The sequence below is a fragment of the Formica exsecta genome, unplaced genomic scaffold, assembly GCF_003651465.1.
Source record: "Formica exsecta isolate Colony F162 unplaced genomic scaffold, ASM365146v1 scaffold140, whole genome shotgun sequence".
Taxonomy (NCBI): Eukaryota; Metazoa; Arthropoda; class Insecta; order Hymenoptera; family Formicidae; genus Formica; species Formica exsecta.
The window spans coordinates 220763-244557 of NW_021848730.1; the positions used below are offsets into that span (position 1 = coordinate 220763).

Consider the following 23795-nt stretch of genomic DNA (forward strand, 5'->3'; position numbering starts at 1 on the left):
CAGTTAGCGAATATTTTGCATTGCGCTATGTACACGCGTACCAAAAGGGATATACTTGTATGTGAATATATGTGTAAAGACAGCGTGTTATTGCCGTACGACTAGGTGGAGTTTAATTTTCATGTTGCGGGATAATTATTTTAAGCTCTTCCCTATTGGAATTTAGCATCCATTTTGAACGGCACGTTCGAAATATCGTGCATATTAACATCACTGTCATTGTAATCCGTATGGAATTGTATGCCCGATTTCACCATATTTCTCTTCGCTCGCAACAAATCAAAAACACAAATCAAATTCTCTCTCTCCCTCTCTCTCTCAAGGCAATTAAAAAAATTATACTAATTGAAATTATAAAAAAAAAAAGAAATTATTTCGATTAAAAGTTTATAAAAAAGCAAATGAGTTTATAAAAGAATAAATATTAATTCTTAAGATATGCAGAATCTTTCTACATAGATTCATTAAAAATTAAATTTTAAGAACCTAGCCTCCCAAGTTTTTTTATATAACTATTTCTCTAAAGATATGCAAAAAAGAATTCAAAAATAGCAAACATGTGCAAACAATTTATAATCACATACACACACACACGAATGACGTATAAAAATTTAATTTTTTCAAATATTGTGAGGCTAAATTTATTACGAGTTTCAAAACATCAGTTAAGACGGTTATCTCATCGATTAAGAGATAAAAAGATTTTATAAATTTTGCATAAGATCTTTACGAGCATGTTACTTAAATATATTATTATTTAGAATTAAACGAATTAGATGATATAAAGTTCTGGTAAGCGTTTCTCGAGAAGCGATTAGATTAGTTTCGCGGCAAATTAAACGTGACCGCTCGATAAAACGGAAGCGAATGAGCGTAGAAGGAAGCCACGCGCACGAGGGAGATGACACAATTTCCTATATACATTACGAATCGATTTTCGGAAGCTTCCGTGACCCGAACACTTCCGGATCCACGCCGATAGGGATTCGTATCTGTTTAAAAGATCCGCGGATAATAATCGCCGAAGTTAACCGATCAAACAGTGATTAAGGAACGACATGTCGAGAACGAAACTGTTGCACGTAGACTAGAACGTACTACCGAGAAGGGAAAATCGTTAACGCTAATGACTCAGAGGCAAATAATTATCCATTACGTCTTCTTGCGCGTGTAATTTACGAGGAGCAAGCACAGTAAAGCGATATGAAACTGCAATTACATCACGATAAACTTCAAAGTACGCGTCGAGACCGTCACGTTATCTTATGAAATGTTTGTAATCTCATATCTCGATTTAATCAGCTGCCGTTATAATTCGATTTCTGAACCTTCCTTCCATCGCGCTTGTTAGTGAAACTTTCGTCTCGTAACAAACTATCTGTACTATCTGTACTATAATACAAATTGGATCGATCACATTATTAAGGCACTTGTGTTATCAATTGTGAAAAGAATAAACATCATAATATCGTGTCGACGTTATTATACATATTTTAAATTTTATATATCAAAGACGCACACATAGCAGCTGAGTAATTACAGAAAAGCAAATAAATGTATAACGCAAGGACTGTTAATTGTGTCATCTGTGTAATTAATAAAACAAATGCCTTTCGATTATTGCAAACATTATCGTTCGCGTTCAAGTGATATATAAATTCGCTCAAAATTCGTACCGAGAGAAAAATTTATGCAGCTACGTTAAAAAATTTAAATGGCCGAGAGAGTTAATATTACATCAAATTTGTCAAAAGTTTTCGTAATATGATATAATAGACGATGTCTTTGGCGAGTTAATTTTTACTGGTATGTAAGTTGGTGTTAGCTTGACATACTTTATCAGTCAAGTGAAACGTGCGAGTTAAAGGGGACGCAAACTATGCGCAAGTGACGATTGCAATTCTTCTCTCGGTCCCGACCACTCGCTAACGATCTCCTTGTCTCTGCTACTTTTTGCTAACAACTTTCTACTTACGTGTCTCGTGTCGGCAGCGAGAAGAGGAGTGTGTGCCTGCAACAACCGAGCGTCCAGGAAATTAGAAGAGAAGTCGCGTGATTTTTTGTTTTTTGATTAAGGAGCTTCATGCTTCCGGCAAGATCAATCATCCCGCGCATCTTGCACATTAGATTCCAAAAAATGATTAAAATATCACGGTACCAATAAGATTTCATCAGCAATATCGTTTACGTAAAAATTACACGGACTTTACATTATAGGATTTGCATTTAAGAGTGTATTTCTTGGTGAATTTCAATAGACGCACAATAAATTATAATTGTGAAATTATCTTACGTGGAAACTAATTTCGTGAATTAAATTTTGTGGATATGGGTAAGTCGTTATTATTTACTACATACGGTTCTCTTTTATTTTAACTGGATTATGATAAAAGTTTAATGGCTTTGATATCAAATTATTGTTTTTAAATTCATCGCCGTACACATATGCAAATTCTTTGCAAAACGATTTACATTATATACGAAATATATATTCGTTCAAACTAATCTATTTATATTTTTATTACTATGTGAATCGATATAATCAACAAATTAATTTTTTCTTTTACAAAAAACAAACAAAATATGCCGAAAATAGTAATTGTGCAATCTCGCCGGGATGATAAGAAATTTTTGGCCAGCTTTTTAAAAGTTACTTTAGGAGTGCAGCTCGGGAATCTTGGAAGAAGGTCGCTTCTGGCGAGCTGTGCTTGCATGCTATACAACATGCATTTGCATTCGAGACGGAAATTACTCATGCAAACTTAAATAAAAAAATATAAAGGGCTTCTCGTCGGGGCGGCGTCGACGACGCTTTTGTTGATTCGGCTAAACGTTTAAACTGGTTGGATTCAAATACCTCCTCCGTGATGCAAATTCAGTCCTTTTGCATACTGCGCGCTTATTAAACGCGGGGAGCTCATTAAAAGCGCAACTTGGCAACCGCGTGTGTACGAAATTTTCCGCTTCGCATAATTATCGTGGCCACGATAACTGAGCTGTCGCATTGCAATGTAACGACGAACTGCACCGTTGCATTGTCGTTATTCTAATAACATCGCGAAATGGTAGATATTAAAACACGCACGCGATATGTTAATGACGGATAGTTTAATATATGTTCGACGTAACATCCGATCGAATGTTAGAAACATCGATGTCACGTTGCAATTTCAAGCTTCTGTCGTCTCTTCATCTGTTTGATATTCCTAGATTAAAATATCTGTTTGACGTATTATATCGATAGCAAAAACAAGGAAAAATAAAAAAAGAAAACAAGGAAAAAAAACTTGTTAGAAGAAGGAAAACGAGTTCGTTATTTTCAATCGATTAAATCCAAGAAGCAAAAAGCACGCGTATTCGTTTTCTCAATAAAATTCTTAATGACTGGATGAGATTTCCTGATAATTTTCAATCGCTTAAAATAATCGCGGATACCTAATCGATGCTGTAAATCTGACGGGAAAAAAACAAGATATGCCAATGAAAAAAAAAACTTAATAGAAAAAATTATGTACTATTCAATTAATATGCAGCCAAAGTGTAATTTGCAATTATTAAATTAGACACTTGTAATATTCTAACGTTATGTCGTTAGAAAAAAAAAAATACATTACGATATGTACTGCGTAATATGTACGGCGGTATTATATATGGTAATTATATAAGAAAATCAATAATACTATTAAAAACTGGAAATAGGTTTGTCCATAATTATTCTGTTAAGAGTTATTATATTCAATGTCACAAATTAATTAATTCCAATCGCATTGAATTTCAGTTTTCAATTAACTATATAGTTTATTAGGAGCACAATTTTGTTAGAAATTTCTTTTGCAGAAATTATTCATCAAGAGAATTATAAGCAAAAGTAATGATGTTATTGTTACATAAGATAGTTATAGGGACACACTGTGGCATGATTATATTATTTTCCTGGATTACACACATTATGTAATCCATTTTACTGTGTAGATTCCCGACATCTCGAGGAGAAAGATCAAATTATTAATCGACAGATCAAATTATTAACAGAAAGAACAGATTATTAATCGACATGGTCGTTATTTTAATGATGCGCTATCTTTACCGACATATTCTTATTTCAACGAAATGGCAACCTTAATTTTCGAGGGTCGTGTACAGTTAAATTAAATTTCATATTTCGCTGCGTATCGTGAATCGAGTTTCCGTCTACTGCCACGACGTCTACTCGTAATTAATTGCTATTCAAGCCTATCCCGCTATAGTACGATCTTACAAAAAAAGTTTGCCCAACAGGAAACCTCGCCACGCGAAATCAACGTTCCTAATTTCCCTTTCTTGTCTGTCTTCTCAGCACGATACGATGATAGGCACTCCAATTCTGTGCGCAATCGAAAAGAGAAGCGCGTTAATGAAGACGAATCGTCGCGATTAGCTCGATTGCGGAAAGTTTTTCCCGCTGAATAAGCGGCGAGATCGTATGATCGCTTCAATTTGTTTCAGTTAGTGTTCCGCAGAAAGATTAATAACAAATCCGTTGCACTTTAAGTATGACTATTTAGATTGTGGATAATAATAAATAATTAAAGGATCTATAATTTGTACAAAAACGCAAAATAATTTTGTTCTGTAAAGCATTCACAAATCTATTATGTATCTCACGTGTTTATTATTATTATTACTATTGTCTAAATATATCCAGAAAATATATGTTAAATATTCTATAATCGATTAATTTAACTATGTGAAATAACATTTCCTATATACGATATCCCTCCGTTTATTGTAACTGAAACTTGAACTTGACGTTGTGAAATATTTCGAAGCTGCGAAATAATAAACTTTGTTCGCGTAAAAAAAGAAAAAATATACAGAGAGAAGAAACATGCTGAAATAAAACGCGACACAGTCTTTTTTTTTTTTATTTCGGAACGATGAAAAAGAGAGTATTCGTTTTCCCCCGGTATTTCTTCATTTTGTTTTATACACAGCGGTGCTATCATGTTCCGAGACCAAAGCGTTGGGCCTTTTTCTACGGAAAAATCGGGAGATTGAATTTTCGCCAGCGAGTAACGGGGAATCGGAAGCGTAACGATATATGTACAGGGGAAACAGGCACGGGAAGACAAAGTGACAAGCGGCCAGGATGCATCGATCGCCGGAAATGCTCGTGGACGTATTACGCCGTGATTTCCGGTGGCAGCGCGATATCGATCGCGATATTCAGTGCGCGTTCTCGAAACACATTTATGCGCGCGCCTGTCTCTACCCCCTTATCACCCCCGAATTTTCCGTCGCAAGGGATATTGCCCATAAATCTGTCCCTTGTGAGTTAGCCTGATACATACAAACGCGGAAAAATTCTTTTTTTTTTTTAAATATATTGCAACAACACATTTCTTTTTTTTTCAAATAAACGTAAATTACTTTTCCTCGCGCGCGAAAAATTTCGAGACCTGCCATTAAATTCAATTCTTACGATCGAGTAGAATGAACCGCAAATAAAGTTTAACAAAATAAAAAAAATATCATCCAATGATATTGCGCCTTGTCAAGAATCTCGGCGAAAAGATTGCGTGATAGTGGATCTAAGAAAATTTCACTTGTCTCATTTTTCGAACACGTTGTCAGAAGAAAAGAAATTGTCAATATTTATATGAATGAATTTTTAACAATTACAAACTTCAAACATTTTAAAATAAATATAAAAATTAAAACGAGAGAAAGCAAAAAAAAAATTGTAATATTGCGGGATCATAATGACAGAAACAATTTGTATACCGTTGAGTTATCGATCTTATTGTCGGTCGAGGATTGCCGAAGATGTTGATGCAGACGATACAGCACATGCGATGATGCCGCTAATGCATTTCGGAGCACACGCGATCGCGCCGCCATGCCAAAGTTATATTCTTCGCTTAGGCAAAGAGAATCAGCCGGATTCAGTTACACATTTACACATTTATGGAATATCGATTTTCCACAACGGACGGCACCGTGTCGACGGGAAATTATTCATATATTCGTCGTCTGTGAGACATGCCTGAGGGTTGTCCACGTCAAAGCCACACGAGATTGCCACATTGCTGCCACGTAGATCGATCCACGCGGACAACAAGCAAGGAGCAAAAAGAGCGAATTGAAAGTAACCTCCCTCTTGTTGTCGGGCAAATTTTTAACTTCTGTACAAGACGATGCGCGCGAAGCAAAAGTTCGCGCGACGTTGAAGTTCGCGCGTAAAGTTGCGAGAGCCGAGTCTTCGCCGACCAAGTTCTCCGGACGTAAAAAGATTAAGGAGGATATTAACTTCCGAAAGAAGAGCTACACAAGAGATGTGCCCGTTATAAAGAAATAAATTTTCACGGGGTCTCGCTGTGAGTCTCGCGCCGTATGACCTAAAAGAGTCCGGGACGATCGTGGTAGGAGGGCGAAATATGTACAATAATTCATCCTATCTGAGAAAAGGATTCAACATAGATCTCGGTTGTGGATTCGAAATTCGAGCTTATAATTCTTCCATACAGATAGTGTACGTACATCCATTAGTTATCAATGTGAAGAAAAATATGATAGAACGCGGATTATAGATGAAATAAAAAAAAAAGCACCGCGTGGAACAATGCAAAGATGTCATTAATTAGAAGAAAAATCGCTCGCGAAATTGTCGTGTCATCTAAGAGAATAAGAACGTACATCAGCAGGGCGTCTCATGACGGATTATAACGTCAATAGAGGGTCAAAGAGAAAATTTTTTCCGAGCTGCCAGTCACGAAGCTGAGAAATTTAATTACCCAACGAACGCGCGTTGCGCTACGAGGACGAAAATATTCGTCTACCCTTTCAAGCGCTTTTGGATGACTACACAAGGGTGAGAGAGCTTTCGGGGCTTAAAGCAGCAGATCGATGTGGATATGAAACGCGGCCAGGAAAGCTGTTAAAAAACGCGAGTTTCCACGTCTCATGGTAATTAACGAAGTTGAATCTATGCGAAAAAGCGACGTCACAATAAAGAACACTTTTCTCGTAAATTTGTTTGCCAAAACAATCCTTTGTTTCTTCTCGGGGATTTTACTAAAATTATTTATAGATGTAATTATATTGTAAAATCTTTGTTAGCGACAATGGAGATTAATATTTCCGAAGTGTGCTGCATAGAAATTGCGGCATAAATTAGAAATCGATTTGCTGTACCTGTTTATGACGAGCAATTTTGAATGTTGATTAAACGGCGCTCTGTAATTCCAGTCTGTTTATTATGTATTTCGCATCGCGACTTAATTCACAGATTTTATTACGGCGATAAAAGTTTCAAATCTTTTTATACCAGCAATAATATAGAAGATAATTCTAATAATATGTATATCTAACATCATATTTTTATCAATTTCAATTCTAAAATAGAAAATTGAGCTAATCAAATAACAAAAAGCGAAATAATTTGCATAATTTCTGTAAAATCTGGTTGCTTAACATATTGATACAATCTTAAGAGATATAAATGTGTAAACAATAAATAGAAAACGTCTCGAAGAACGTATCAATTCCAAATTGTCAATGAGTCACGCCGTAGAGATGCTATAATCAGTATTTATCAGCTACAACGATGATGAAAGTGCTCATATATGTATATGTATATATATCTATATAGTGTACAAAGAAATTTCAGATAAATTGTCGTCATTATCTTATCAGCGTTACATTCTTGACACAACGGAATGCCATTCGCATGATAGTATTATACAAAAATCCGTCGTTTTTATTAAACGGAATAAAATGTGCGAAATATGCGACAAAATATGTAAAGAGCCAACAATGCATCTTCCGTCCTGACAAGCGTATTTGAAATTTTCGGCTCTCGATACAAAATTTATCGACTTGTATCCGTCTCCTTACATCCATTATCGCGAATAACTTTTAATATTTAAATAATAAATAAACTGTTGTATTAAAAAAGGACGGAGATTATATTTATTTTTGTAATGTATCAAAAAAGTAAACTATGCTATTCGGGATTCCGCAGAGTGTGAAAATAGGAATCGCCATGTGCTATATTTTGTGTGATTCGTGAGACACATTTTTCTCATTTGTAGGTCAATCCTCCAAAGATTAGAGATCGGTGAGGGTCAAGGTGGCGACGAACGATCGTCGATGGAATTCAATTACTGCTCCCATAAAGCTCACCCTAAGCGGAAGTCATTAAATTTCTCGTTCCTGATCATGCGATTCTCCTTTGCGAACTATTTTAAAATCTAAATCTTACAGACAATTAATATTAGACAATCACAATTCTTATCGTGCTGTCAAATCCTTGATATTAATACCATTATTTCCATGATAAATTAAAAAATTATTTTATATTTTTTTTTTTTAGAAAGCACATGGAAATTTTTTTCATATCATAATTATAAAAGAAGATAATTATAAGGAAATCAAACGCGGAAAATTTTTTATTATCTTGACGTATTTTCAAGGTCGACTATTTTTGACGAAGATACGAATTTTGGGATATGTTTCGTCCCGGGGATGAAGGTCTAACTCTGAAATTACTGTCTGCGTCCGCCAGGATCGTCGAGCGTGAAGTTAGAGGGTCTATTCCGGTAAGGGATGACGGTAATCTCGCGAGTTGGGATCGCTTCATGTTGAGGATGAAACTAGTTCACTGTCAAAGAAAATGTTGCCCCATTCGCATTCCATTACCCTTCTGTTTTATCATTTCTTGAATCAGAAATTGTCTCCCCTCTTTTGTGCTTTTAAATTTACCGTTTATGAATGGCCCGGTATTTTATATTTTATTCATGTCATATTTATTGCGTGTCATATTATCTCCTTTGAAAAAGAAAATGAAATTTAAAGACTCGCGATATTTGAGATAATCTTTAATTTTTAATAGAAATTTTATCGACAAGTTTGTTTTCCGAACTACTTTCCAAGTTTTCTATTTATTAGCATCAGATTTTAACAGATTTTATTTTTAAAAAATATCTGACACAAAACTTATTGATCACATTCGCTTGCAAACATAGATTTGACACATTCTTATCAAACCAATATATTTGTCACATATCCGTGTCGCGCAGCACAATCTGATTACATCATCCGTTTCAGAACCTTTATCCCGTTTTCTTTATATCTAAACTGTTGTCATATGCAAATGTCGGCGACGTCGAAAGAATTTAAATGCTTGGCAAGACGTACGTATCTACGGAAACAGATACGTGTTCACGACAACGTAATTTCGGGGCAAATTTACAAGCGGATTCCTGAAACAATAAATGCTAAAGGAGATGGCATGAAAAGACCGAAGACTACCGATTTTGACTATTGGCTTCCGGAGCAAGTGGGGGCAGGACTGGTCAGTGAAATACGTCCGAGGATACGAACGGTCGTCCATTTGTCCGCTGTCGACTATTTCACCCCTCGCTGCAAACCCTTCGCCCATTGCCGGCCAGGCCGCGCTGCGGGACGCTCGCCATTTCTCAGCTCGGTTCAATTTAAGGAAAATGCCTGCCATGGCCACGTACCAATCTATTCGTACGGATTTGCCTAGTGTCGATATCTGATACTCGTGTATATGATCCGCCCACGAGATTTGCGTTTCCATTTTCTTTAAATTTGACGTTTGAAATGTCACTTTGACATTTTGACGCGCGATATGATATAGCTCACTTGACAATTGTTCTGTGAATTGTTTTGTCACGACAAACATTATTCGTTCAATCTGGATGTTACATTTGACAAACGTGATTTGTTCGATCTAAATCTGATAAAAATGCAAAAGCGTGCGAAGATGTTTGCGAGATTATTGGTTAATTGGCTAATATTGATAAAATATATACAATGTAACCTGAAATCCGAGCTACATTAAATTAACTTCGGATGTGAACGGCTCTATTTATTAATTTTCTATAATTATTTTATTTTAATTTTGAATAATATCGTCTGGATTTTTTTTTTATATATTGACTAGTTTTATATCTTTCTTGGATTGTTTCAATTACAGCTTTGCCAAATTCAGAATTCAGTGTTTCATGAATAAAAAACTTTTTCGATAAAGTTTATCTTCCTATACCTTCCTCACAATAACCTTGACATTGATATATATTTTATCAAAATTATGATTTCGAGTAACCCCTTATAGCTTTGATTAATTACTCATTTTTATTAAAAAGTTATTAAAATTATTAAAGTTATTAATAAACAACGGAGCATTTTCAATATAAAAAATTTCTTTCTTTCTATAGAATATATCCTTTACGATTATGTCATAAATACATTACACGATTATTATTTATTAAAGTTAAAAAGTGAATATGCTTGACGTACGAGAAGAAGATGAACTTTCACCCTATTTTTCTAGAATATTGTGAATATATTCTCTGTGACAGATGCCCAAATGGCCGAACTATATTTCGACAGACACAATATAAATAACTAATCCGATTGTATTATCTAGAAGTCCGGGTTGACATTTTCCAAATTTCTCTGCCGTTGTCATGCCGCACGTTCGCCACTTTTCAAGCTGCCGGACTCTTGGAAAATACTTGTCAGAAACACGTACGAATTTGCCTCGCGATACGACAAGGGGCAAAAGTTCACGAACTTCGGGCATGTCGAGCACCGACCAGACTGTCTTCAAAGTATCTGTTACAAGGTGCTTAGTTTGTGCGGCAGATACTTGTGTCGCACAGCCTCCCTTCGCAGCTTCGACAACTTGCAACAACTTCTTACTACAACTTGTACTGACTGTTAATGTATACGACCATCAGTGGGAAGCACATCAAATCCGATGTTCTTAGTCTTCTACCAAAATAATTACTTTCGCGTATCATATTATATTTTATTTACACCAATGACGTAATTATAAATATTTTAGATTTTAGTAAAAGTTATGAAAAAGTATCTTCCCTCTACGATTTGCATAAAACTACAAATCATTTAACTAATAATTTTTGCATTTCAATTTAACGGCTATTAATTAAATTAAACTATTAGAAATAACAATGTTTTTTTGGAGTAGATTAAAAAATTTTTCATTATATATTATATTAGACTAAATGTTACAGATTTTAGACACTGTTGATCCGTGCTTGAACAATATGTAGATATACCACGATTTAAACACAATTCGGTAGATCTTTAAAATTGCACAAACTTTTAGTTACCGATTATTCTTCTGTTACACAAATTTTACATTTATAATGCAGGATTTAAAAAATCTGCAGATATTAAACTGTATGAAAGCTCTTTTTAAGACCGCCGGAGTTACAAAAGGAAGTCACTTTTTTTGCGACAGAAACAATGGAGTCCGCTTCAGAGTCCGTCTGCAAAATCCGTCTAACGTTTCCCCCGGGGAACAGAGGTTTTTGCCGGGGTTATTTTTTCGGGCAATGGGTTCATATTTCTGGTGATTCTAAAGCCGCGGTGGCTAGATTACGCGCGTTAAGACTGGGAAACTCATCGGAGACCGAAAATGGACAGTTGAACGAATGTCGGGCTTTCGATGTCGAACGAAAGCACCGACAAGTGCGGCGGCTTAGCGCAGCCGACCCTTTTCATCCGCGCCATTATTCCGGACTTAAAGCTCCCGGCTCGACCGTGTAGCGTTGTTCGTTCGCAACACAATGAGACCTGCAAGCCCGATATGATCTACAGAATGACCGCGATTAACGAGTGCATGCGGTACAGCTCGGTGTTATACGTGCGATTTAATCGCGACATCGATAAAGCCACCCTCGCTTTCCCATGTGTTAGCAATATTAAAACTATTATTCTGTTATTTTCTTTTATTATTCCACTCGTATCACGACTGTGCATATTATATATACATATATAAACCAGATATATTTTTCGTCATTTTTCCATTACTTTCGGTGGATTTAAATTGATAATTATGTAAAACTCTGTATGGATCGTAATCTATTTTTCAATTTCAAAATTTACGAACTAAATGTGAGAGAAATTGGAATTTTATTGAAATTGATTTCGGTTTAATATCAATTAAACAATATTTTTCTCTTTTATTTACGTGTACAAAATCTAATCCACTTAAAATCGCAAATGATAAAATTATAATTTTTTAGATATCAATATAAATCTATAAAATAAACCTATATAATGATTACATATGCAGGTATTGTAAAATATTTGAAATATCTGATATAAAATATAGGCACTTTAAAAAATGGCACAATTTCTCTTTTGAATCTCTTTGTGCATTCGATTATAAAGACTTAAATGCGTCATCGTAAAGGGGAGCAAAAAAAGGAAATAAAAGCGATCAAAGCAAATTCTCGAGTTTTCGAACACGGAAAGTTCCGACGATCAAAGATAAAGGTCCCGAGTGCATTCTGCGATATCGTGAGAGACGTAAACGAGTACGAGGGAAGAGAGGGAGAGAGGGGAGCGTCGCGTCTGACACAAAATGTATGGCGGAAGCAGCCTACCGTGAAACACTCCATTCAATGGCGTTTGGGTACTCTCGATTGCGAGGGTGTCGGCGGTGAACAAGTTACGCGACTTAACATTGAGCGTGTGGCATACTTTGCGAGAGGTTTGTTGGACAATCTTTTGTTCGACCCTCGCACAAAAAAAAACTATTTCACAAATGAAAAGCTGTCCCCGATGGTAACGGTATGGTAATCAACCGTTATTGTACTTGACACATAAATAAATCGTGTAATTGCTCGTTTAAATCAAATTTTGCAACTCGGTGCGAAGCAAAATCTCAATAAAATCAGTATTATGCGCGTGTTAATGTGTAATTCTCCAAAGTTAGAGACTCTCGTAACATCTTAGTTTCATCTAAAGTCCTGTTTGTATTTCAATTAGCTCTGTTATATCTAAATTAGAACAAAGTTACGATCCGATTAGCTCCCTTCGAGTTTCCAATTAAATATTAAATAGACTCCTCTTTCTCTATGAAAATACGCACTTAAAAAATATCGATCGTTATTCAGTAATGGAAACACTTTATTATCGTGTACTATAAAACAGAGGAATTTTTAATTAACATTAAAAACAATCGCGACATTTCAGTTTTACACATTAATACATACACACGCACACACACGGAATATTATAATTATACATAATCGTAAAGTGTTCGAAAAAAGTTAACAATATCAACTTGACATTAAATTATTTAAATTATGTTACCGAAAATATAAGCGAGCAATTAATGTTAAAAGAAACAAGAAAACTAACAAAATTATAAATTGTTCACCTCATGATTGCTCCGCTGTCATTTGATAACTTTTTGAACCTCTTTCTCTTGCCTGTTTTATTCTTTGGTGCTCCTTCCTGGCACTCACACGACATTTACTCACGAAAATACGGTTAATTACAATCGCGTACGCATTAATCATTAGAATACGATGATCGCCTGGCATTTTGCATAACACGTCCGACATATTTTCTAGTGTCTTGTCACGATCGTGCTTCGAGAGATAATGATACACGGAGCGTCACATACCATTACCTTTCCACTCGAGTAGCGTCGCAAGAATGACAACAAAAGGTGACCAAATGTAAACAACAGCGTATTGTATATCGTATGTACATATCTCTCGAAATACAATCGTGACAAATATTAGAAAATACTAAACCGCGATTATTTTCTACGATTATTAACGATTATCAATTCGCACGATTAATAAATTCCATTATTGTTTTTTCATAATTAGCTATTAAATCGACTCGCGTAATATCGCGCATATTATCATAAATTTGGTATATTATCTGTACATCGATAATCTTTTAAAAAACGCGTATTTTATATGATTTATTTAACCGAAACTTATCGCAGTAGTCGGTGTGAATACATATTTTTGCATACATTTTCCATGAATATCTATCTTCAATTTTAACATGCATAAAATTTTTATTTGTTATAATAAAAGATAGTAAATTTACTGTAAAATACAGGGGGATATTATTAGCAACAGAAATATATTGCGTGAATTCGGTTTTGTGATTTTTTGAATGCCAAACGAATCGTATAATTGTTTGATTTTTACATTCTCTCGTCGCAATATAAAAGTATACATTCTAACGTACCTTGATTAATGTCGGAAAAGCTATGTATAGTGATCATTGTAGTCTTATGATCAGCGCGCGTACGATTGTAATTAACCGTGTTAGTGCGACTGCCGTATGCGTGTCATTAAGGAGTATCAAAGAAAGAACTATAATTGTATATAAGCACTTCATTATTTTAATTATTGATTATTTTTAAAATTAATTACTCGCTTATCTTTTGCAATAACATAGTTTATTCTTATAGCGATATAAGCGTTGAAGAGTTTTCGATTATTTTTTAAACTTATTTCGCCAGCAATAAATTCAAAATTAAGATATTTTGGAAACAATTCGAGAAAAACAATTTGATATCGAACAATTTGATATTGTTAACTTTTTACTTTTGACCGTTTGACTATTATGTGATTATAATATTCCATATTGATGCCTTTATAAAAATTTAGTATTTCTGAAATCTATTTGTACAATATGTTCAATTAATTAACAATAAATTTTGATATATTTGCTTTTGTTTATGATTTGCTATAAATGTTTATTGGACAGGTGCTAGCGTAATATTAAATCAGCAAGCACCCCCGTTTTATATCAATTAGCAGAGGCAATAAATTCGAAATTAAAACAATTTAATAGTAAATTAGTCGTTAATTACGCCATACATAAATTTGAATTCTCATGGTTGCGGTGCCAGATTAACGAAGGCAACGTTGCAAGCGCTGCATATATTATGAAAAAATATAATGCATGTAGCAACACGCGATTCATCTAACCTCGCGTGCACTGGGCAAGGTTGTCGCGGATACAAATCCTCGCTATCGATACATCACCACGTTTCAAGCGTCGTCTGATATCCAATTGCAATAAGAATGCATGTTCACGCGCATACATCGTATTTGCGAATTTACGTAAGCAATGCTCCGACGAGCTGGAAATAACGCGCATTCGACGAGATAACGCGAATGTAACCGGTAGCAACAACAAATATCCACTTTTGCCTCTCGATTGGTCGTCAATCCGCCGAGTCAATTAACGACAACCTGTTCGCTTGCTACGTGTTTCGTAACGTATACTCAGATGAGCGTAGAGAACGCATTAACTGGACCGTGATAACCTTGCTATCATTAAATATAGCGTGCGGTGATTAGAGAAAATACGTCACAGATTCTCCATATAAAATATTGCCAAGAAAATATAAATAGTAGGAAGATATTGATATAATAAAACAGAGTCAATAAAAAAAGTTCTTTGATATTAAATAGTAAGAGAAATGTCACTGAGAGTTTAAGCGTATATATAATTATAGATGCATATAACTCTATATTTATAATAATTATAAATATTACTTCAAAAACATTAAAAAATACAAAACATATCAGACGTTTCGATTCAATTCCGATTTTTCTTCGATGCTTCAGGAAAATTGTACAAATTACAGAGTAATATGCAAATAGAACTGACATGCCAATATGAATAATATTTACAGAGAGACATGAATAATTGACAATAAAATAATTTTCACTATAGCAGTAATGCTTGAAAGATCGATATTAATATCGGTCGTGCAAATGATCTTTTGCGCGCATTATCAGTGCTCCATGCATGATTCATTGGCTCGCTCGCTCCATTTCACTCATCATTTTATCGTAAATCATCATTTAACCCTGACACAACAGCGAATCGTCTGGCAGCTGATAAAAAATCGAACAATCCGCTTAGGGATGTCGCGTAAGCGTTCGTGGACAAGTCATTTCGTGCAAACAACGGTACAGCAATATATATGCACGCACGTTTGTATATGTATGTGTGTGAATATCGGCTTACGAACATCGCGTGTCTCGGAATGCAGCATCGAGCGTTTGTTGGCTTACGGTGGTGGTTTGCGAGACTCGGGAGAGTCTCGCGTTGACTTAGGGTTGACTTAGGATTCTCAAAGCGGCTTGGATCGTGTCGGGATCGGGCGCCAATGTAAACTACACTGTGCGCCGCTCGATAAAGCCAGTTAACGAGCCACGAATTTTCCTAAGAATAATAGATTGCCGTGTCTCTCGCAGAAGCGTAGATCCGAAAGTAAAAAGACACGATCCATTGTGTATTACGTGAAAAAGAATTAATACCTAGTCAATGACTTGTCAATATCGTTCCTATTTATTGATATTATTACAGCCGAATTATCCGATAATTATTATTCAATTATACAGAGATATCCGACTTTTAATATCAAAACAGTCAAATTTATTGAACTCTGCAATTTTGTTTGTCAATTTTACAAATCCAGATTATTCATTATAAAGATATAAATAAAAAAGATAATTGCGAAATATATTAGAATTTATTGAAACTAAATGAAAAAAATCGCAGATCTAGATAAATTCGATTCTTCTAATATCCGTATTATTCGAATATAATTTCCATATTTGAAGTTAAATAATCACAAAACATATAATTAGAATATTAAATAATACAAATATTTCGCATAGTTTAATTAATACTTTATTAAAAACTCATTTTCACATATTAAAAGACGTTATTATGTTAATATTAAAAGTCTTTTTTAATTTAATAATGATACCGAATGAATATTTTACTAAAAATTTATTGGTTCACGATGGTATAGGATAACTATTGTAGATAAGAAACGCGACTTCACGTTCGTCTTTTTCCGTCGAAGTTACTCCTTAACAGTGGAAAAGTCGACAGGTGTTTCTACGGTCTTGTTTATGTTCCACGGCTTCTCTTTTATTTCCGCTTCCCTCGGCCCTCTCTTTTCATATCCCCTTCCATCCCTGCATTCACGAAGCTATTCGACACACTCTTATCGCATGAAGCCGGTCGTGAAGCCAGCGAGAAAAATGGTTCTGCGATTTTCCTCGCTCGCGTCTCTTCGAACTTCGTTGCGACGGCGTTTTCCTTCTCTAACTGTTTTTGCGGACTGTTTTTCCTTTTAACGCGTTGCTACTCTCCGTTTTTCCCCTGTCCACAAAGCTTTTCTGCGACATTTCGTTTCGCGGCGCAATCGTATTCCAGAGAAAAATGTAATAAATGGCTTCTATTCGTTAACTGTCATAAAGCAGGTAGGACGAAAACTTTTTCTATGCCAATAAAAAAAAATGTGAATAAAAAAGAAATATAAATCTCTCTCTCTCTCTCTTTCACAAAACCTCCAACGACAATAGGAGAATTAAACTGATGCAAATTCAGTAACATTTGCCCGTATTTGCGCAACCTTTGTGCAAATATTATTTTTGCATTATGATCGAGAGAATTACTACGCGATGTTAACATACATGCAAATATCCGATTAATTTATGTTTAATACGCTTCATTTCAATAATGCGCTGGCATTCATTAATTTATACCGCCATATATACGCAACAAAAACAACAGATATGCAAACAATTCAAGTATTCATAATCCACACTTCGATACGAATTTATTCAGCTTACAGTGTACTCATATTGAGAGAGGCATCTTGCCATTCAATTCAATTTTAGGCAACTAATTAACTCAGTATCCAATACTGCATATAATTGGTACGCCTCCGTTTTACGAGTGCGCGCGCTATTGTTCTTATAAATCGAACAATCGCAGAGGATATAGATACGAAAAGATAATAATACTTTTTTAACATCTATTATTATAATATTCATTCTTAAATAATCTAATCACCCCCAAAACTCTTCCAAAACTTATCAAATTAGATTTATTGTGCCAAATTTAAAGATAATTACTTGAAAAATTAAAGTTTTATATTAATACAATTATAATTTAAAAGTTTGTATAAATTGTAAATGTGTTAAAAGATATTCTAATTTCAAAATACTTTAATTTATCGTACTAAAAAATGGAAATTATAATAAATTATTATTAAAAGTTATCTGTTATTTCGACAAATGATGTCAATAAATAAATTTTAATAAATCACATTATTTAATAGAATGTAAAAAAGATTACGCACGCGGCCAAGAATAGTATACCATAAATTATGTCCAACGCACCTTCTGCTTAGTTAGATATGTTATTGTGCCTTGAACAGACACAGAATACTTTCGAAAAAATCTTCAAGTTGAAACACGTGAGTGGCAAATACAAGGTCGCGGTATATTTATAAATTCGTTCTCATCTAAAAAATCTGTGATAGAATGCAATTTGATATCGTATTATTTTAAAGAAAAAGAGAGAAAGTTAAAGAGATTAAGAAGAGTATTATTTTCAATAGATTGTGAAAGATATATCTTTATTAGAAAAAAAATCAAAACTAATTAAAAACTTACTGAATTTTTAATAGCTATTTTATGCTTGATAAAATGTCCATTTAAATGCCTAGACTTCACATTAATACAGAATTAATTTTATCACTTGATCTTTTGTCTTTTCAAAAATACATTTTTTTATAATAATTAATCTATGTAGCTTGGGCACAAATATTTTTGGCCATGACAACTCGCGATGACTGTTGGATTAAAATTACAAAAAATCGCTATCGAGATGTGAAAGTTCGTTTCAGTAAGAAATGACTCACCGTGTCGAGATTGAATAGGCTCGAAACCTTCTTCAGAAAGCCGTCCTGCGACTTCTTCTTCCTTCTAGTAGTCATCCTACTGTTGTGCTATTGCAGATCCAGAGAGAGCGCTGTTCTATTAATCCAATTAATCCCGCCGCTCAGATCGCACCGAGGCACATCATATCTTTTTTATTCTTCTCACAAAACGCATGAAACTACACAGCACACAAGGTAGGTGAACAACGATCAACGTTATGAATAATGTTTGTGGTTTCGCGGACGTGCGTGCGGAGGACACGCGAAATTTATATCCATTTTATTTCTTGTAATTTACGATTGCACATAAATTTCGGTTTATATTGATTCATATCGAGAAAAAAAAACTCTTCTTATTGATTCGCTGAAGTTGCATTCATCGAATTATTATATTAAACATGGTACAGGAAATTTTTCATTTTCAATGTTGATTAATTAATTATAATTTTTTAAATATATATATATATATATTATACAAAATTCTCTATTATTTTCATTTTGTGAAATTTTCTCCGCAAATTATAATGTCGTTTAAAACGTTTCCACGTTTCGCTAATTAATTTTCACTGAAATATATATTATTACATCCTATTGTATTTCATTAGCGCACATATATATTTGGTTTAATATTAAAGAATACTACATCAAGCTTCTTATAAGTCGAGGACTCTTCCCGCGTACAGCGGTGTCGAAACGACTTGTGCGCAGTGAAACGGTACACGCGATACTATCTACTCGTATTTCAGATCCCGCCAAATGTCGTTTCAGCAGATGGATATTAGTCTACGTTATATCGCAGGGGTCGAAAAAGAAGGGATAATCGAGACAAAAGACTCATGTCTGACTCACTTTCGCATCTCTAATTGCCTTCAGGTGGCAGGTGTACGAGGCAAAGTATCGAACTTTTTGGCAATTGTAATGTAAAAAAATATGGGACACATCTGCCCAAACTCTTGTAATTCTGTTCGATATAGCGTATTCTTTCCGACAAATTCTCATGTGTCTTCAGCCGCGCGAACTATTGTTTACACACACTTTAACATTGTTGAAAATCAATTATTCATATTGTTATCGCGCCGCTATCCCGCAATATCGAGCGTAATAAACGAGGATTAACTCGGTTATGTAAATAGATCCAGCAAAGGGTATAACTTTTCATACGGCATATTTATTGAAGTTCTCTCTCTCTCTCTCTTTCTCTCGATGCGCGATAAGCGAAAAAATATACCCTATGCACCTGCGCGTAATGTATCGTACGAGCTCTGAGAGGTGACCCAATTGATAAATCTCAGGGACACATCGCTCCGCTTCGGAGAATTAACCTGAATAGCACACGTGAAATTATATTACTACGCTCTACGATTAACTGGCGATTCGTCGGCTGCTCGATTATCGCGTGTCACAGTATTGCGTCACGTAATAAAAAATTAAAACAAAACGCTGATGTGTTTCTCTTATATTCATCAAACAAAATACATTTCGCGAAGTCAAAATGCTTACGTTGGAAAACAAGATTAATAAATGATTTTAATTAATTCCCTAATTTCAATTTTAAACCCCATACTATATATCTGTTAGAAATCAGCACAAAACAGCAACTCATTTCTATATACGTTTCGCCCTGATTTTATAATTACTACAATTTAAATGCAGATGAAAATGCATTCATGAAGCTGGCGCGTGAGAAAAGTATTGCAACGAGAGGTGACTGAGTTTTGCAGAGCGTAGGAATAAAGGTCAGTGTGACAACGTCCTGATAAAAAAAAAATATTCTCTGATTTGATCGGCGATATTTAAAATGATTGATCAGTGAAAGCTACGAATAATCGATGCGTTTCTCAATAGCAGAGGAAAAGACTGAGTTTATAGATAACAATGCAATGAAATATCCGATAAAATATCGACAAAACATTAAAATAATTGAATCAATTATTTAAAAAAAAAATGGTATTAAACAAAAACTAAAAATTTAAAAACTTTGTCCATACAAAAGAATGCAAAATTTCAAATAGCCTTGGTTAAAAATGTCACGAAAAACAAATGTGTTACAAATCTACAAGAGAGAACACTCGGTTAAAATGGTTTAATATTATATAACGGAAAAACTTATGACACACCGAGTTTCAAAGCGACATATTTATTGCCAACGAAAATGTTCAATCAATCGAAAAATTATTATATCTCGCTATCCCTAGATTCTCGAATGGCGACCTCGTATTATGCAACAACGCGTATTGTCACGCTCTTGTAGAATATTCTCGTCTCTCTCGAGGAAACGATAATACGTCATGTCCCCTTAGAAAAATCAATGCAACTACGTATCTTAACTATGACTATGGCTATTTTAAATCATTAGCGATAGATTTCTTCTTCACAAGAAATAAAAATAATAAACCATTTCAACATGAAGGCGTTATTAATAATCACCAATATCCGTCATTATTACACTTGGTACTGATATTTTTCTAATCCCTAACACGAAACTTCATATCCGTGATTGCATTAATCGTCAAATTGAAGACACGGATTAAAAAGCGTATGCGACCTTCCTCGTAGAACGCAACCGTTTTTCTAACGGTTTCGAAACACCGCGTATGTGACGGCCATGCGCCGGAGTACGTACGCGCGTCCTCGTGCGCGCGCTGGATATCGTAAACAGGTTGTCTATCCGTCTCGCTCCGATGCACGAGATGCGTATTCTCGTCGAGGCGACGAATAGCGGCCGCCCCGCATAGGAAAACCCCACGATATAATGTGTGGCGGCTTCCATTTCCACGTGGACGTCCCACGCGAGCGCGACGCGTTTCCCACGACATGCTCCGAAGAGGAGAGCAACGTTACCAGTGTTCTCGATAGAACGGGGAGCGGATACTTATGCAAATTAGTCGATATAAAATGTCGTTTTTACAATGATTTTAGTTATTTTTTTTAGAGAAATAAGATATATACACAATCGAAACAATTTTCAATAGTATTTTTATATTTTGCAGAAAAATTTTTATAATATATATATGTATATTACTTTTATTAAAATTTTCAGCTTAATTCTAATAATTTTTACCATTTTTAGTTTTATAACACGCACTATATTTTTTATGCTTTATTTCTTACATACTTTTGCGGTAAATTTAGACGTAAAGAAAAGTCATAAATCATGATTTTCATTAGCAAAAATTGACAACGAAAATATAATATTTAAAAGTCATAACATTAAAAATTTTTCCAATTTTAAATATCCGTATATAAAAATAATTAATCTTTGGAACAAAAAAGAAAAAGTGCAATATACAGGAATAGTTTGTAGAATTATAATTACAGCATTAGTGACGGGGACACGAAATTTTACAGTAATTAAAGAAATCGGAAAACAAAAATAAAGCAATAGTAAAAAGAGAAATCCTGTTCAAATTAGTAACAATGATGCAACTTCAACATTCCTTTTTATCTCTTTGTCTCAAAAATGTAATTTCCCTCTTAAAATAGAAAGATTTACCTTATGTGGATAGAATACTTTATGAGGGAAAAAAACTCATTTACAACGCTATCTTTTTAAATATATTATACAGAGAGGACACACAATTATGTAAAATTCAATTCGTTAACTTTAATAAACAACAATTATGGACGTGTTATCTCAAAGTGTATTATGCATCTACGCAATCTACGCAGGAATTATTTTCACATATATAAGAAAGATTTTAACGCACCAATTTACTCGTATATATATATCAACCGGCAATAAAAGAAATTTCAATAATTAGAAAACGAGTTAAATCAACATTTTAACAAAAATTAATTATTTTTCAAACGGAGTAGATTCTTTTAAAATGTTAAAAATTAATGTGAAAATGTGTAGCGATAATACACCAAAGAATAATTGCGCGTGCCTTCCGCAAAATCGCAAAATCACAGGGAAATCGGCGAGGCCGATAAACTCTCCGCGTTCTACCTGATAATTTTTTTCCCAGGAGGCCACGGTGTCAAACGCGACGGGCGACGGAGGCGGTGCCCGGCGTCCGGACGGCGTCGGAGATCACCGAGCGTCGATCCGTTCCTGCTGCACATGCGAGCCTCGCATTCCACGACGACGAGCACACACGGGCACCGGTACACACGTACACATACGACGCACAAACGCACGCGGGCGCACACAGGTGCACGTACATTTAACACGCACACGAGCGAAAGCGCGAGCACGCGCGCGCACTGAAAACAGGTTGCACTTAATCCCGGGTGTGTTATATTCTCACGGCACGGCACGGCACGACACGACGCGACGCCGACGCTCGAGTGAAATCGGAACGCTCGTCGAATTCGCGCGCGATTATCTTTTACACAAATCTCGCGCCTTCTCGTTCACCTTCGTCTCTCGCTCTTGCCGAGCGTCGCGCTTCCTCTATCTCTCACCTTGTTCCGCACGATCGCATTCCAAATCACTCGTGCTCCGAGATGCTACGTGAGAAACGACCGAGAAGAGAAGATTGGTCGTCGAACGACCGTCGCGTACTGTGCCCGAAAGATCACCGCCGGTCGGTAGAGGTTAGGACGCTCCTGTCGTCTCGTTCTCTCTCTCTCTCTTTCTGTTTCTCTCTCTCTCTCTTCTCTCTTTCCTTCTTCCCGTCTCCTACGATACTAGCGGTGGAGTTACGGCGGCGGATACGAGCGACTTCACGTAATCGCCAAGGGCGAGCACTCGCGATTCTCGCATTGGCACTCGATGATAATCGATGATGCGAAAGCGACGCGACTGGTATGAGGCGTCCCGTCGCGATCCTCGGAGAGGAGAAACGGTTGCGGCGGAGCGCTCGTTCGTCGGTCGCGTACTCGAGTTGACCGCTCACGATAGACGACGGGGCCTCTTCGCTGTTGACGTCATCGGCCGACCGAACACCGGCGTGAAGCTCGCGCTGCACGCACGAGAGCGAGCCGAACGTCGACGGAATCGAACGAACCTGCACGGAAATTGCGGTTCTAATGCAGGACCGTTCGCATCGGTACCTTCCGTGAAACTTTATGAAAGAATAACGTAATTTTGAGAGAAAAAGAACGAGATAAATTCAAAAATAATATAAAAATTGTTTATATTTTTGTATCTTTTTTTTTTTAAATATAAATTTGCGTAATCTCTTTGTATTATATACAAAGAAAAATCTCCAGAGACAAGAATAAGTATTTATCTCTCAAAAATTAAAGAATAAATATATTATACACAAAGTCATTTTGTACGTGATAGTTATTTAGA

General features: G+C 35.4%; 1 protein-coding gene across 18 annotated transcripts in view; it reads right to left on the bottom strand.

Annotated features, from left to right (window-relative positions):
- The window catches only part of LOC115246207 (disks large 1 tumor suppressor protein), a 496657-nt gene that overhangs the window by 103075 nt on the left and 369787 nt on the right, over positions 1-23795 (bottom strand). For 16 of the 18 annotated variants that reach the window (XM_029824882.1, XM_029824884.1, XM_029824883.1 and 13 more), the window contains one exon: positions 1976-2011. The exons of 1 other annotated variant lie outside the window; for it this stretch is intronic. In XM_029824882.1, the coding sequence (XP_029680742.1) occupies positions 1976-2011 (36 nt within the window). Of the gene's footprint in view, positions 1-1975; positions 2012-18535; positions 18733-22502; positions 23396-23795 lie in introns of those variants that run through there. One more of the 18 variants, XM_029824898.1, reaches the window with a different exon arrangement.